The sequence below is a fragment of the Chamaea fasciata genome, unplaced genomic scaffold, assembly GCF_029207755.1.
Source record: "Chamaea fasciata isolate MVZ Bird 193981 ecotype frontalis unplaced genomic scaffold, bChaFas1.0.hap1 SCAF_2, whole genome shotgun sequence".
Classification (NCBI taxonomy): Eukaryota; Metazoa; Chordata; class Aves; order Passeriformes; family Sylviidae; genus Chamaea; species Chamaea fasciata.
Window position 1 is genome coordinate 42,545,657 of NW_027094087.1, and position 15,802 is coordinate 42,561,458.

Below are 15,802 nucleotides of genomic sequence, written 5' to 3' on the forward strand. Positions count from 1 at the left end.
CAGAAAATCAGAATCTTATTGATATGCACAACATATAGTAATTCTGTAGTGTTATGCTAATAATTATTATTCTTTTTTTTTTTTTTTGAAGTTTGTTTCAAGATGTGAAACGGAGAGATTCTTCTGGAATGTCAAGACCTCTTCCCCTGAAGCTCCAGCAAAAGGCTTTTGAGAATGCATACCTCAGAGTTCAGGAAGGAATGAGCAATCTGGTACCAACATCTAGTTATTAGTTTTGCCTAGTTTTGATCTTTCAAATGAAAGTATCTTTAACATGATCGTGTTTAGTTTTCTGAAAACATTAATTCTTCTGGACTTCTGGTAATCTGAGCTGGTGAAAGAAAGTGATAATCAGGAAATTCATTTCATATTGAGTCACTCACAGTTTTGCCCACATTAGAAGTTTGTAAATTTGTAAACTGTGTTTCAGACTGCTCTTCTGTATCATACTGTTTATTGTTGCAGGTTTAATGCTGTATCACTTAAGAATCATAGAAAAATGTAGCCCAAATAATCTAGAAAACAAAAATAATAAGGGGAAATGTAAATTAAATTATGTGTTTACACAGCTAAAAACCGGATTTGTAAATTTCAGTAAGATTTAAATGTAAATTCCAGTGGTATTAGAGCAGTGGTTTTCACAAAACAGAGATTTGCTTAGAAATTTGAACTATTCAGAAGACGCTTGAAATTAAGGAAAAGTTACACTTTAGTGCAGTGACTGGAAATGCAACAGTGTGGTGTAGTACTGTGGAATGTCTTTAATTTTTCTTTTAGTGTCTTTCACTTTTCCTCCTTCCTTCCTACCATGCTAAGTCATCTACTTCACCTACATTTTCCCTTTTTTCTGTCATGCTGTTACCTACCTTCATGTCATCTCTCTTCCCTTTGTCTGCTGTGTTGTAGTCTGGCCTTCCTGCTGAGGCCTCAAATCTCTGTCATCTTTTTCATTCCTCTGTACTGTCACCTCCAGCTCTTTGTCATCATCTGGTTTCTGTGTTGCTTTGAGTCCTTGTTCTGTCCCCTCATCTTGGTGGCATCTGTTAGCTTCTCCCTTTTCATTGCAGTTTCTTGTAACTTTTATTTAAACTCATCACTTGTCAACACAATGCCTTAATAGGGGGCGAACTGCATTTAAATGGCAAGGCAGTTCTTCCCTACATGCATCAAGGAGTTAAAAAAGGAGACTTGGCTTGTTCAGCAGTATTTATGTCAGTGCCCTTAATTTTAAATTATTTATGCTGATTCATTAACTGGGAAATTGCTTTAACAGAATATTTGCTCAAGGTGTTCATAAATTCTTATTGCAGATCAGGGGTGATGCAAGTCCTGAAGATCTTTTGGACAAACAGGGTAATGGAAAAGCAGTTCTGCTGATGCTTATAACCATGGTTCTGTGCTGCAGCCCAGTCTGTGAAAAGCAGGCTCTGTTTGCTATTTGCCAGTCTGTGAAAGAGAATGGATTAGAGCCTCACCTTGTGAAAAAGGCAAGTCTGACATTTCATTTGATATTTAGGTTATAAATTAAGGTTAGGTTAAGGTTGGAAAGCTACAAAATGTTTTCCTCAATATTGAAATCGGTTTAATAGTGTAAAGGTATAACTAAAGGGGTACTTATATAACTGAATTAATTTGTCTTTATATTTAATGACTTACATAGAAATAATGAAATCATGAAAGGCAATTTTAATGATAAATCTTGTATGTTCAAAGCACAGATCTGAAATACAAATAGACTTCTATACATTGAATATTGCAGATCTCATTTTAAAAAATCATTCTACCCAGTGGAAGCAAGTTTTCTTATGTGGAAAATAGGTAAAATAATTGCAGTGTATTGGAGGATGGTATGTGTCATGTGGAATTCTATTTTGGAATTCACACGGGTGTACTGAAATGATTGCTGTTTGTACTTCAGCCTTTCATTCCAGTAATTTTTTAAGTGCATGTGTTCCTTTTATCCTTTCTTTCAATTCACTGCTTTCTGTTTTTGCACACAGTCTGTACCCTGCAAAATGGGTACTGGCCATCCTTTCTTAACTCAAATGGGTTGGTTGTAGTTCCTTGGTTGCACTCTTCTGAGATATGGCAATACAAATTATAAAATTGTTTATGCTAAACAGGGGCTGAGTTACACAAATATTCATTAAAAGGCTGTGGGGGATACACTTGGAGGTGTGGTATTGTCAGTTTGCCTTAATACCATATACTTTCTATGCAATTTTTGCAATCTTAATTCATGCATTTCAGGTTTTGAAAAAAGTGTCTGACATTTTTGGCTATAAAAGTATAGAAGACTTCATGACATCACATTTAGACTATTTGGTGATGGAGTGGCTGAAAATAAATGACAGTGGATATAGCCTGTCTACTTTTCCTTATGTTCTTCTGAACTATACTAGCCTTGAGGAGTTCTACAGGTAAGTTTCCTATATGATGAAAATATTATTTAGCTTTTATGTACAGTTATGACACAGGGTCTCAAATTACTAAATGTAGTAATGCATCAGAATTTTGTTGTATTGAGAACTTTTGAAATGTATTCCAAGCATCACATGTATTATATTTATGCAGGTAAGATTTTTTTTTCTTTTGTATGTGTAACAGTAGCTAAGCAATGATTGTAAGTTACACAGTAGGGGAATGGTATTTCCTGTATGATGCTCATGATTTTTTTTAAAGCAATTTAAAGACATTTTGGAAATGTATTTACTACATATAGGTCTTGTTACAAAGTTTTGGTTCCACACCTGGTGATTAGAAGTCAGTTTGAAGATGTGAAATCACTTGCCAACAAGATTGAGAAAGACTGGAGAGAAGTTCTGGCAGACTGTTTTCCAAAGTTACTTGTCAATATCCTCCCATACTTTGCCTATGGAAAAAGTGAAGTAGCAGAGCAAAGAGAAATGGCTTCTAAAGTCTATGACAAGCTTATGGATGAAAACTGCTTAGGAAAACAGGTATCCATTTAAAATGTGTAAATTGAGTTCTATGGTGTTTAACAGACCAGAAAGAAACATTTATATATTATATATATTAAATCATTCAAATTTATAGGTGTAAAAGTAGTATTTTAATAAATCAGAACTAGCCAAATTTTTATTTCAAGGAGCTGTTCAATAGAAACTTTCAAGCAGACAGTTGACTGAAGCATAATTTTTTTCATAATGCAGTAAATTTTTTTTACCATTCATTGTACAACCCCAAGGTTCTCTGTCATATGTCTGTTGCATTTTCCTCTTGAAATATTTTGTTAATGCTCTATGAGGAGCCATCTTCTCCAGAAGCAGACTCTATATTCAGAACTAGTAGTAAAATGAAAGTGGGTTTTTTTCTATATGCTGTAGGAAAGCAAATTGTTCTACCTGTGACTGCTGTGGAGAAGCTTAACCAGGCCTAATTCATGAATGAATTATATGTCATGGATGATGGAACAAGTAGATAATCTAGACAAGAAGTAGGCTTTCTCAGAAGCCAAAGAAATACCTTTTTCTAATGAAAGTGCTTTTTTTTTTTTTGTAGCAAATGGACAATTTATCTCATAGTAACTTGCCAGAGATTGTGGTTGAACTGTTGATGACCTTACATGAACCTGCTGGTACCACAGTCGAAGAAGGGTCTCATCTAAGTAAATATATAAGGTATGTACTTCTAGGTTTTCTAAATGCTGAGAGTGTTTATATAACAATGTGCATTAAAATGTGCCCTTCAGGCATAAGAAGAGGTAACCCTGAAGCTGAGAGGGTTTATTGTTGCTAGTAATGATATATCATAGTCATGCCTTCTCAGGTAGTTACTCCCCAAGGTCAGGAATAAGAAGCTCTGTAATACTGCAGCTGATGGAAGGAATGAGCAGTGGGCAAGGGCGTGCTGTTGTGTGTTGTTGAGCTGGACTGTTGTGGCACTGCCAGTTGGGATAAGTTCAAATTTAGATGGACTGCCATCTGTAAAATGGGTCAATGTTAGTTTCCAAGTTTAAGCTATTCTTTTAATGGTCTTTAATAACTAGAAGTCACAGAGAGGTAAAGTGAGCTGTTTCTTAGTGGTTCTTGCAGTGGCAGCTTCTGTCTTTGGTAAGGAGATCAGTCCAGCAATGCCAAATAAACAAATTCTTAATTAATAGAAATAGCCTAGTGTAGTGCCATAAATATCTTTATGTTTATTAGCTTTTCAGTGTTTATTGTTGTCCTAAAATATCCCTATTTGCATAATAATTTTCCAGATTTTTATGTTCAGATACAAACTTTTTGGAAAAACATTGCATTTTGTAAAGTTCTTGAGGAAGATATCTTTATTGTAAAACTACTGAGCTGAAAGAATCCAAAGCATTTCTGTGAAAATCTGCCACAAGTTAAATGGCTGAGACTTTAAGAACTGTCTTTTAGGGATTTTTTTGTAGTGAGTTTATTAACAGACTGTGGTGTCTGCTTGTAAACAAAGCTCTCCTTTCCACAAAGGAAATGGTAAGAATAAGAGTGATGAAACTTAGATTTATGCACTTTTTATTACTGCCCTGATGCATTTCTATTCTTTTTGAGATTCCAGAAAAGTTCACCACCCTGTTTTTCCTCAACCAGATTGCTCCCACAATTAAAAAATGCAGATGATTTACCCATGACTTGTAATTAGATTTTTGGACTAAGTGCCTTAGCTGAGACAAATGCGTGGGGTTTTAACAATATGATCTTTCAGAAAAAAGTAAAATAATGTTAAGAAAGTACAGTTTTGAAAGCTAGCACAGAGAAACAACAAGCAGCTACAAAATAAGGTGCATGTCACTTTTCTGGATGCTTTTGGTGCTTCTTACTGAAAGCAGAAAATATTTTCTAGGAATTAATGTGTTTAGTATATTAAATACAAGTGGTTTGGTTTTTAAGAAGAAAAATATAAATCTCTTTTTTTGTTCATTTAGGGAACTGGATCCTGCTCCTAATCCTCCTCATTTTCCATCTCATGTGATTAAGGCAACCTTGGACTATATTAGCAACTGTCATAAAAGCAAATTAAGAAGCATTGTAGCAGTTCTTTCTAAAAGCCCTGTAAGTATGTAATGATGATTTTTTTTTTCTGTAGAATTTCTCTTATGGGTACCTTTTAGTTAAATTAGACATTTTCCTCATTTCTGTGTGAGGATAATAAACAACCTTAGGCCCTTTTCTGTCTGTTTGCCTTCTGAAATGGAAGATGTCCTAAATTCAGGGACAGAGTTATGTGCATCACATAATTATATTACTTTATTTATTATTATATGTGCAATATGTCTTATATAAGTGTGTAAGTTATGTCGTTATGTGCATTATATAATACATATGAGGGAGAGAGTATTATTGTAAAGGCTGGGGAAATCTGTGTACCAGGCACAGTTTAGAGTGTGGCATATATGTCACATGTCTGAAGAATGTTCTAAAATAATTATATTTGGTCAACTTTAACTAAATACAGCCTGCAAATAAAATAAAAAATATACTTACTTTTACTGCCAGTGTGAAATTTTATACTCAGAGATATTTTTTGACACTTGATTTTTATTTGTTAAAGGCAAATAGGAGGACAGAAAATTATACAGCCTGGAGAATTCGTACCTCTGTAGGTCTTTTGTTTGTTTAAAGCAATAAAAACAATGAAACTTTTTTGCCCGTGCTAGGTTTTAAGTTTTTTCTTGATATCTTGTATTGACATTATTTTTTTTTACTCATGTTTTATTCATTTTTAGGATTCATTCCAGAAAATCCTTCTAGCTCTTTGTAAACATGCATCAGATACAAAAAACATGTACAAGAAACACAGAGTTCTTATGATTTATCACTTGTTTGTTAGTCTGTTACTTAAAGAGATCAAAGACAGTTTAGGAGGAGCCTGGGCTTTTGTCCTTAGAGATGTAATTTACACCCTGATTCACCACATCAATAGCAGGTAAACAAAGTAATTATCTCTAGTTCTTCCTCTCTGTGCTCCTTGCTCTTGTAACCTTACATTCTGATATTGCTGGCGGTTGTTAATTAATCTGTAAAATTATTTTTAATTTCCTAAAATTAAAAATTAAGTTGCTATTCTTTTATCATTTCAGAATTTGAACATGTAATTCTTACTAAAAGATGGAATGTTTTGTGCAAGCCGTGTATTTAGATGTTTGTTATACTGCAGGTTTTGTGTCTGTAATAGACTATCAAATAGTAGAAATAAGCAGTGTTAGGAGATTTTGATGACAGGGTGTTTAGGAATTTAAAGCATATGGAAGAAAAATTCAAAATGTGCAGTTAAGTGCAAAGTAAGCACATGTCAAAATGTGCTTATTGAGTTAATGAGAGTGTTCACATTTACATTCTCACCACTAAGTGCCTATAGGAAAGTGAGAATTGGTACACTTTATCTTAGCTTGCCTTGAGATGAGAAAACTGGTCCTTCATTAGATTAAAATTTAAGCAGGATTCTTACCTTTTACATAAGACGATATTTTCTTACTTGAGCTTTAACTTTGGGTTTCCCAGGTATTTATTAGCCTAAATGTCTCTGAGTTTACGTATCAGTTGATTCCTTGGCTGGTTTGGAGCATTTCATACCCTGAGATGTTGAAGAGTTGTGTGGATTTTATAGTAAATGCCATTGTTACGGCATTATTGTTATGTTGAACACTGAACTGGAGAGCAATGCTTCCTTTCAGAGGGACCTCAGAATTCAGCTCAACAAAACCCTGAGAACCTCATCTGAATTTGAAGCTGACTGTGCTTCAAGGAGGGAGCTGGACTAGATAATCTCCAGGTGTCCTTTATAAGCTTATTTTTTTAAACTAATTGTCATTTTAGATAAAGGAGGATTCAGAGAGCGTGTTTTCCATTTTTTTCTACTTCTGTCAAGATTGTCCTGACAAATAATAATCTAAACCCTTTTGTGGATTTTTTTTTTCCTTTATGGTATATATATTTTTTAACAAGATTTTATTCCATTTTCTAAAGTGATCAGTCACATTCACTGTGTTTCAGTTTGTCTCGTGAACTAAGTCTTTAGAGCTGATTCATCAGGTGGATACATTTTAAAGTTTAGAATCAATTTGTCCTGGTTTTCTTTTCTTTTTCCCATATTATTCCCTGATGTATAAAATGTTGATACTCGAGACAGGGACAATTTGTGACAGTGACAAATCTGTAATTTCCCTTTGTTTCCTCTGACAGAGCCATCATAGTCAGAGACATCTCTACACGCAGCTTCTCGCTCTGCTGTGATCTCCTGCATCTTGTGTGCCACACAGCAATTACGTGTTGCAGTGATGCTCTGGAGACCCACCTTCATGTTATTGTAGGAACCCTGATACCTCTTGCCATGGACCAGTTTCAGATTCAGGAACAGGTAGTTTTGTGATGCTGCTTAGTCCTTACCTGTTAGATTTCCAGTTCATGTTCACTGTTCTTAAGGCTCTGTCTATACTCCGGTTCAGTTTTTATTCTTATGCTTTGGAGATTTATATAAAAACTATTATTTTGAATGTAATGCTATGCCTTTAATAAATGCAGCTTCACTTTTGGTACTACTGTTTTGCTAAATAGCACATCAGTTTAGCTAAGCAACTCCTCAAAAAACTCTGTGGATGATTTAATGGGAAATATGATGAAGACCTTTGGTACAAGAAGGTGTTTAAAGGACAAAGAGGAAATGTGTGCAGAGAATAGATTTTCAGTAGCACATAGGCCTTAAAAAGGAAACAAAGCAGTTTCTGTCGTGTGACAAGTATTGTTTCCCCTCTGGTGTTGCTTTTTATGTGCATTCTGCTGGGGGTGAAAATACAAGAGGATTCAGAGACTTAAAATTAGTAGCTGTAGGGGAGAAGAGCATGCCTGTTGCACTTCAGTCCTCACGTTGCCTTCTGGCTTAATCTGATTCCACTGTGCTGTAGGCATCTGCCTGGTTGCACTATAGCCCTACACTGTCCTCCTCCTCATACTTCCAGGGCTGTGCTGACCCAGCTGAAAATAACCTGGCAATCTTGTTTCACAGCTTTGTGGTTGTGGTCAGATTTACAATATGTCTGTGTAAACAGTTGCACATGCACTTCTGCAAAGGCCACGTATCACTGTGTCCCTGGGCAGGAACAAAGTGGACAGGACAGAAATTTCTCTTAGTTGGAACTGATGTCAAATGTGAAACCTTCTTGTATCATGCTCCTGCAGGGATGCCCACCCTCTAGTGATCACTTTTCGGTTTCTTCTTTTTTTATTTTTTTTTCTAGCATTGAATGGAGGCTAGTTGATAATTTTCAGGTAGATACAAGTCTTCAAATGAAAACCCCTTATCATTTAGATTTAAAACACCTCAAAGGTGCTTGGATTCAATATCCAGTTGCATTGACTTTTAAGTAAAGCATAAAAGCAGTGTTTTTCCAAAGAAAGTATGGTACCTCTTTGACATTTATTCAAGTTGTAGGTATGTTGTTATACAAATTCTGCCAGGAGTCGGTGATTTGGGTAGTGAGGTGTGATATATAGGCGTTTGTCTAAATTCCAAATTTTAGCACTTTAGTGAGAGCAGTAAAGATCTAATAACACCAGAATTACTTGGGTGCAGTGTGTTGTTAAATCATTGTAAATATCATAGAGATTATATTGGCCAGTATTTGAAATCAGTTTCATCAAAAGACAGAACAAAACTGCAGGCTGGGATAGTAAAAGCTTTGATTTCTATTTGGGAGGAGGAAGAGCAAAAATGCCCCATTATTTTAGAATATATCTGTGATTTCCCCAAGCCCCTGAACATCTTACAGCTTTTAACAGTGAAAATAAATTATTTTACCAGTTTAATGAAACCTACAGAAATACAAACTTTATAACCCAAGTAAGAAATACTCAGGGCTCAAAAATGTTCCTCTGTCTTTTTTGGTTTTCATTTACTTTTTATCTTCAGGTCCTATGCTTGTTGAAGTACCTGGTGATAGATAATAAAGATAATGAAAGTCTGTACCAAGCAATCAAGTGCTTAGATCCTTTTCCTGAATACCCAGCTTTTAAAGATTTGCGAGCAACTCAACAGAAAATCAAATACAGTAAAGGACCATATTCTCTTTTGGAGGTAATTACATTTTCAAATGCATCTCACAGCATAGTGGTTTTTGTAATGCAAAAATACTCTTCCTTCCACAGAAGAGTAATTTTCTAACTATAGTTTAAGTGAGACATATGGATTCTTTTTATCGCTAGTTTCAGCCACAGAGATACTTGTAGGTCTCCATTTTTACTTTGCATCCACATTGTGAACTTGCTGAGAGTCATTTCTTTACCTAAAGCCTTTATTTGTATGCCGTATGTGCTTAATGCAGTGTTGTTTTGCAGGAAATCAATCACTTTCTCTCAGTTGGGGTTTGTGATTCACTGCCCTTAACACGGCTTGAAGGACTGTATGATTTACGCAAAAAGTTGGAACAATATAAAGATCAGATGAAGGATCTCCTGAAAATTATCCAGGGTACTGATATCTGATTATGTGTTTTATTTCTTTCCTACCTGGTTTTAGGTGTTCAGTGATGTACCCTATTCTAATCTGACATAGAATGTTTTATTTTTGTCTTGGTTTTTGTATGTTTAACAATGTAATGATGTTAAAATTTGACATGCAGAGTAAATTGACATTTATGATTCATGCAACATCAAAAGTATCTTTAGCCAAGTGCATTATAGATAGATAGGTGAGGTGTTACATGTCAGAGAGGATAAAACACCCTTCCAGCTTTGGGCATTGGGCATATATGACTGTGAGTGACCAGGATAATGTAGAAGTATATTGATTTGTGGTTGCTTAATGCGTTTTCTTGTATATGAATCTCCCTATTCTTTTAAATGAAAGGAAGCTTCAATTTAATGAAGGTATGTTAGAAAGTAAAACTCTCAGAATAAATAGTAGGATTTTTTTCAGTTGAATTTTGACACATGCTAGGATTGTGTTTCAGCCCTCAGTCCAGACTCAGTTCCTTCCTAGCTTGGTTTTCAGATAACTGTTCCAGACCATTTCACTTTTCTCCTCTACACTGAGTCTTCATCAGCTTGTGTGCAGGACAGGAAGATAAAAAGAGATGATGTGATTAATTGTGAACAAGTTCAAAGTAAAATTTGGATAAGAATTGTAATGTTGCAATGCCATGATGCAAGTGCATTTTGGCCCCCACATCCTGTGTATCATTTACAATTTTACAAATAGCTGTCTTTGAACAGAGTTAGTGAAAGGGCAACAAACTTGTGTGGAACAACTTCCATCAGAATAGAGCCTTGTGAGGTTAGAAAAGAGATTGAATAGGAATAGATGGAGCTGTATGAACCAGTGAATGGAATGATGAAGCATGGTAGGGAGTACTTACCACTTTTATCACAGTACAAGAACAGATTAAATAATCTAGGAGCAGGTATACAAGAAAAACCATGTGATTTCTTCAAAATATATTCACTATGGCACTTACTACTGCTTACTATGGAGATTAACAATATAACTCACCTTAGAAGGAGTTGGACATATTTAATAGAGATTATTAGGTATGAAGATGTGCTCAGGCAAAACCTGAGAAGTACTTCCTCTTGCTTTGCTGGAGATCAGCTGGCAAGCTTGATGGCCTTATTGCCTTGCTTTTGCCTTATAATAAAATTCTGTTTAGCACTTACAAATATATTATTCTATGTATTCATTTTTCTAAAGATGTCAACAAGCATAAAGTCTGATTCCAGGTTTGTACTCCAATCAGTACTTTTTTTAAAAGTACTGCTTTCTTGGTGTTTTTTAATTCCTTACACAGGCAGATCATCATATTTTTTCCTAGACCATTTTGTTTGGAATGTTTATTTTAAAAAAAGACCTCAGGCAGGGAGCAAATATGTAAGGAAATACCCATCTTGAGAGTTTGTAACTTGGCAAAGTTAGTTTGGCAACTGAAAGCTAATAAAATTCTTAAAAATTCCTAACAGAAAGCCTAATTTTGAGGTATTTGAGGGTTCAGATTTAGAACAGAATGATAACATTAGCTTAAGGGCTGATAGTGGAACCACATAGTATGAGTTCACTATTTCAAATAGCATTCTTATACCAACTTATGCTAATACTTCATGTATTTTTATTAATTTTGCATCAAAACACTGAAAATAATAACATAGGTGCATTCTAGTTTGGGGGATTCTTTGTCTTATTCAAATGCACAGACATTTTTCCAAGCTATGATGAATAAGAAAAATCAGTAATTTGGTTGATGTACTGTTTAATACCATCTTGCTTCAACATTAATAATGCATATTGACATTTGTAGGTAGAAGATACTGAAGGAATGTTTTCTTCTAATACCTTCACATTACGAATATACTGACATGCTTGGCATCTGTTTTTCTTTCTGAATGATAGAAAAGCCAGAAGATTCTGTGGTAGTGAAACTGGTGGTGAGTTTACTGCAGCTGTCCAAGATGGCAGTTAACCACACAGGAGAAAAAGCAGTGCTGGGTAAGTTAAATAGTCCCACAGGCTAATTAGGGCTGTCACTGCAAACACAAGGCTGAAACTGTGGTTGTTCTCAGTGTTACTTCCCACTGTGCTTCCCACTTCAACACATCTGCAGAGTATGAAGGAAAGAGCAGGGAAATAGATTTTTTTCTTTCTGGTGAACATTTAACATCCCTTGTTAAAAATTATTTTCAAGGTCAGTTTTGTTTTGCTTTATCTTTTTTCAGTAGTTGTGTGTTTTAATAACATACTTTGCCTGGAAAGTAAATGAGGGACACATTGATACACTTTTTTATGTAAAATGTAGATTAATTTTTCTGAGTTTGCTGTCTACTGTTTGGGCTCACACGGGCTACTGTTTGTATTTACCATACCCTTTAGGGATAGAAAATGAGTGATTCTGACCTTTTCCATTTGCCAGTTTCTGGCAGGAGCAAACATAAAATACATATCTGATATAAACTGGAAAATTCAAAGCCATAGGCACTCCTAGAAAATGAAGTTAAAAGCATAACTTTAATATTTATGAGGCTTAAGTTGCAAAATTTGTTCACGTGTTTTAATTTGTTCACCAATTTTAATCTTAAAGCTCCTTAGTGATTATTTATAAATATTTGCTGCTTTTTACCCCATAACACTCTCAGTTTTAAAAGTTGAGTGAGACCTTGTTATAGAGTGCATAAGACTACAGAAAGACTATAAAATTACATGCTTTTGCAGAGGCTGTTGGAAGTTGCTTGGGAGAAATAGGTCCCATGGATTTCTCCACCACAGCTCTTCAGCGTGCTGAAAATGCACTGGATTCTAGAGCAGCAGATTTACTTGAAGATAGAAAACTTCAGTGTGTCTTCATAATGTTAGTTCAAATAAACACTGCTTTAACAGATAATTGGTGAGTATGCTTATTTATTTAGTTAACTCAGCAAAATAGGAGCCATTAAGTTCTATGTTGTTCAGATCACCTCAGAGCAAGTCTATGAAAGTGCTAGAAAGGTTGGACCTGTTAGTATCCAACCATGTGCTTCTCCAAGGTTCAGATTCACCCAGTCAGTCTTAGATGTTTCCTAGAAATTCTGTAGTAGTATGTAAACCAGAGAGTCCCCTCTGTGCTGTGGAGGATAGCAGTGCTGTGGAGTGAATACTCTGGCTTTGTTTTATAGTAAAATATGCAATGACACCATAGGCTGTGGAATTATTTATCTTGTGTACTTGGAAGTATGATTTTGAAAATCAAAAACCTGAATGAAATTAATGATAACAATGTTGTGTATGTTCTTTTTTCAGTATTGATGTTAGAGCTGCTGCTGTTTCCTGTTTGAAAAACATTCTAGCCACCAAGTCTGGCAATGAATTTTGGGAAGTTTATAAAAATAAAGCTGATCCCATGTTAATCTATCTACAGCCTTTCAGAACATCTAAGAGAAAGGTACTTCTGATGCACCTTATATACAAGGCATAGGGAGTAGAAAAAAAAGGAATAGCTATCTTTTTAAAAAATTGAGTTTGAAAATATATTTGAGGTAGGCTTTGATAAATGCCAAATTTGGCATCAATACAATTGCAAATCTGATTGCTTTTGTATGTCTGTTTCTCGTTTCTGTTTTAACAGTTGCAGCTTTCCCTTCATGTAGGAAATTACTAACTAATTTGACATCAGAAAGTTGTATGCTTTCATTTAGACAGACAGTTTTTGATTACCTAATCAATAATGTAATACATTCTTTCTCAGGATTCCAGTGCTATTTGATGCAACAAATGGTGGAAAACAAGCCAGAAAAATGTGCATAATTAACCATAAGTCAGATATTTCCTAATTTTCAATCTTTCTATTTGTAAATTAAATGTGATGCCTAGTATCACCTTATTAATGCTACCAGTAAAATTTTATTTTTAATACTTTCAGATTTCCTTGGAAGACTTTACATTTGCATGAACAAAATTGATATTGTTAATCAACTGAAGGACCAGTAATAGTTAATATGTTTTAATGTGTGTACATTGCAGTATGGCTTTTTAAAATGCCATAGAATTTTTTAAATATTTGCAATATGTATATTTTCCTTGTAGTTTCCTGTAGTATCTGCTGATGATACGGAGGCTCCTTTAGAAAGATTGGATGACACAAACCTGTGGATTCCTCTGGGAGAAAGTCATGAGACCTGGATCAAGCACCTGACTAGTTCAATACTGGACAGTGGAGGTGTGAAAAATGAAGTTCTCCAGTTAATGAAGCCACTGTGTGAGGTGAGCTAAATCATACATTTGTACGTGTCTGTGTGCTGTGATGCACAAAAAATACCATTATTTATCTTGATAGCAAGTAGTAATTTCTGCCATTAAATAATTCAGGGCCTTTGTGATCATGTATTGCAGGTACTCATAAAATATACTCTCAAAATACAGGATTTGAGAGATAATTGCAAACATAGGTGAACTTTATATGGCTGCTTTAAGTGAATGTCAGCATAGCCCTGTTGAGTGGTTTGCGTGTTCTTTCTCATGCATTTCATGTTTGTTTGGGCAATTGTGAGTTTGGTTGTAACCTGAGAAAGATAACCAAAAAGCATTTCTTTCTTAGCAGCTGCTGTGCTTTATTGCTTTCTAGGTGAAAACAGACTTGTGTCAAACTTTGCTGCCATACCTGATTCATGATATTCTTCTTCATGACTCAGATGAATCTCGGAGAAATCTTTTGTCACTTCATATCCAGAAGTTTTTTACAGCCTGTTGCAAATTTGCCTCATCCAGTTGGTCTACTCCAAATTCTGATTCAGGTAACGCCAAAATATTTTTGTTTCAGCTAAAAGAGGGATTCTGGTTGTGAAAAAAATATTTTCTGGTATTAAATGTATGATGTGCACTTGTAGGCAGGCAGGACTTAAAAGCTTCTTCCCAAGTGATCTTTTTCAATGGAGATACCAGTAATATCTTAAACAAGAGCAATAAAAAGTAGTTTTCACCTGAATTTTCTCTTTGGAGAAGACTAACCCTTACTTTAACTACAGCCTAATATTGATAATGGTCTTCCTATACATTCAGAAGACCTGTTCCATTCCAGCAAAATAAAAGGAAGTTGTAACCAAAAGAACTGCAGCAGAGTATGATAAAGGCTGCAAGTTCATTTTAAAGAAAAGCACCATTTATCAAACTGTTCATGTCCTTTCCAATTAGATTATAGTTGAAGGTAGCAGAAACCTGTGTAAAAAGATCTTTGCATGGTACGTGCACTTTTTTCCAAGAGTTGAAATAAATACAGTAACTTCAGGTCAGGGTAGGTGGTTTTTCAGTTTTTTGGTTTGGGTTCTGTTTTTTTTTTTGCAGTAGCCACTGTGCTGTGTCTTCTAACTCCCTTCTTCATTAGCAAATCACTAAAGGAAAGAGTCTGTACAATGTTTTGCAGTCCTTTTACAGGCAAGTCAAGCAAGCCTCAGGTTGCCAGAGAGGAAGAGGAGCGCCCAGTATTGGGGTTTTTACTGAGAGAGGTCTAAATAACTCTAATGATGCTAGGTGTATTTTATGGTACTTTTTGAGGATTGAAAGACCAGAGCAGTATTCTTTCACATTTTTGAATTCAGTTAACAAGCTCTTTTTACAACTCACAAATTTATGCTGAGATGTACAGAGCAACCTAAAATATTCTACAAAAACTATGAAGGGATTTTTCCAAGTTTTATAAACTTGCAGATTGTTGAATGGTGCCAGTGAGCAAATGATAGAGGCCCCTTCAAACACTGATTCACAGAACCACAATCACTTAGTTTGGAAAAGACCTCTGAGATCATTGAGTCCAACTTGTGGCTGAACACCACCATGTCAACTACACCATGACACTGAGTGTCATGTCCAGCCTTTCCTCAAACACCTCCAGGAACAGTTACTCCACCACCTCCCTGGGCAGCCCATTCCAATATATAATCACCCTTTCTGTGAAGAAATTCTTCCCAAAAAGAATTCTATGCAAGGGATACATACTGAGGAAATGAACAAAAAAAATCCAAAAAACAAAAAACAAAAACAAACAAAAAACCCCAACAAAAAACCACAAACAAACAACAAACCAAACAAAAACCCAACCAAACAAAACAAAGCAAAAAAAAACACAAAAAATGAACATATAGAAGCTTTAAATGGAGTTCTCCAGATGGAAAACTGACCTGGTAAGAAGAAAAAAAACCCAAAACCAAACATGAAGAGGCACACAGGTCATTATACTAGTGATTGTTTACAGATAAACTGGAGGTGGTTAAACTGGAGAGCAAAGATATGTTAATTCCAAAACTGGAGTCATAGAACATCCTTATTTGAAGCAAAACTTTTAATTATTTGCTTTGAAACTAGCTGCTTC

General features: G+C 35.2%; 1 protein-coding gene across 1 annotated transcript in view; it reads left to right on the plus strand.

Moving 5' to 3' along the window:
• The window catches only part of ATM (ATM serine/threonine kinase), a 56,150-nt gene that overhangs the window by 14,266 nt on the left and 26,082 nt on the right, over positions 1 to 15,802 (plus strand). The window contains exons 23-37 of the mRNA XM_066175793.1: positions 92 to 212; positions 1,311 to 1,487; positions 2,251 to 2,420; positions 2,723 to 2,960; positions 3,523 to 3,641; positions 4,913 to 5,039; positions 5,714 to 5,913; positions 7,170 to 7,344; positions 8,893 to 9,057; positions 9,318 to 9,450; positions 11,362 to 11,457; positions 12,178 to 12,349; positions 12,742 to 12,883; positions 13,525 to 13,701; positions 14,063 to 14,231. Coding sequence (XP_066031890.1) covers positions 92 to 212; positions 1,311 to 1,487; positions 2,251 to 2,420; positions 2,723 to 2,960; positions 3,523 to 3,641; positions 4,913 to 5,039; positions 5,714 to 5,913; positions 7,170 to 7,344; positions 8,893 to 9,057; positions 9,318 to 9,450; positions 11,362 to 11,457; positions 12,178 to 12,349; positions 12,742 to 12,883; positions 13,525 to 13,701; positions 14,063 to 14,231 — 2,381 coding nt within the window. The remainder of the gene's footprint in view (positions 1 to 91; positions 213 to 1,310; positions 1,488 to 2,250; positions 2,421 to 2,722; positions 2,961 to 3,522; positions 3,642 to 4,912; positions 5,040 to 5,713; positions 5,914 to 7,169; positions 7,345 to 8,892; positions 9,058 to 9,317; positions 9,451 to 11,361; positions 11,458 to 12,177; positions 12,350 to 12,741; positions 12,884 to 13,524; positions 13,702 to 14,062; positions 14,232 to 15,802) is intronic.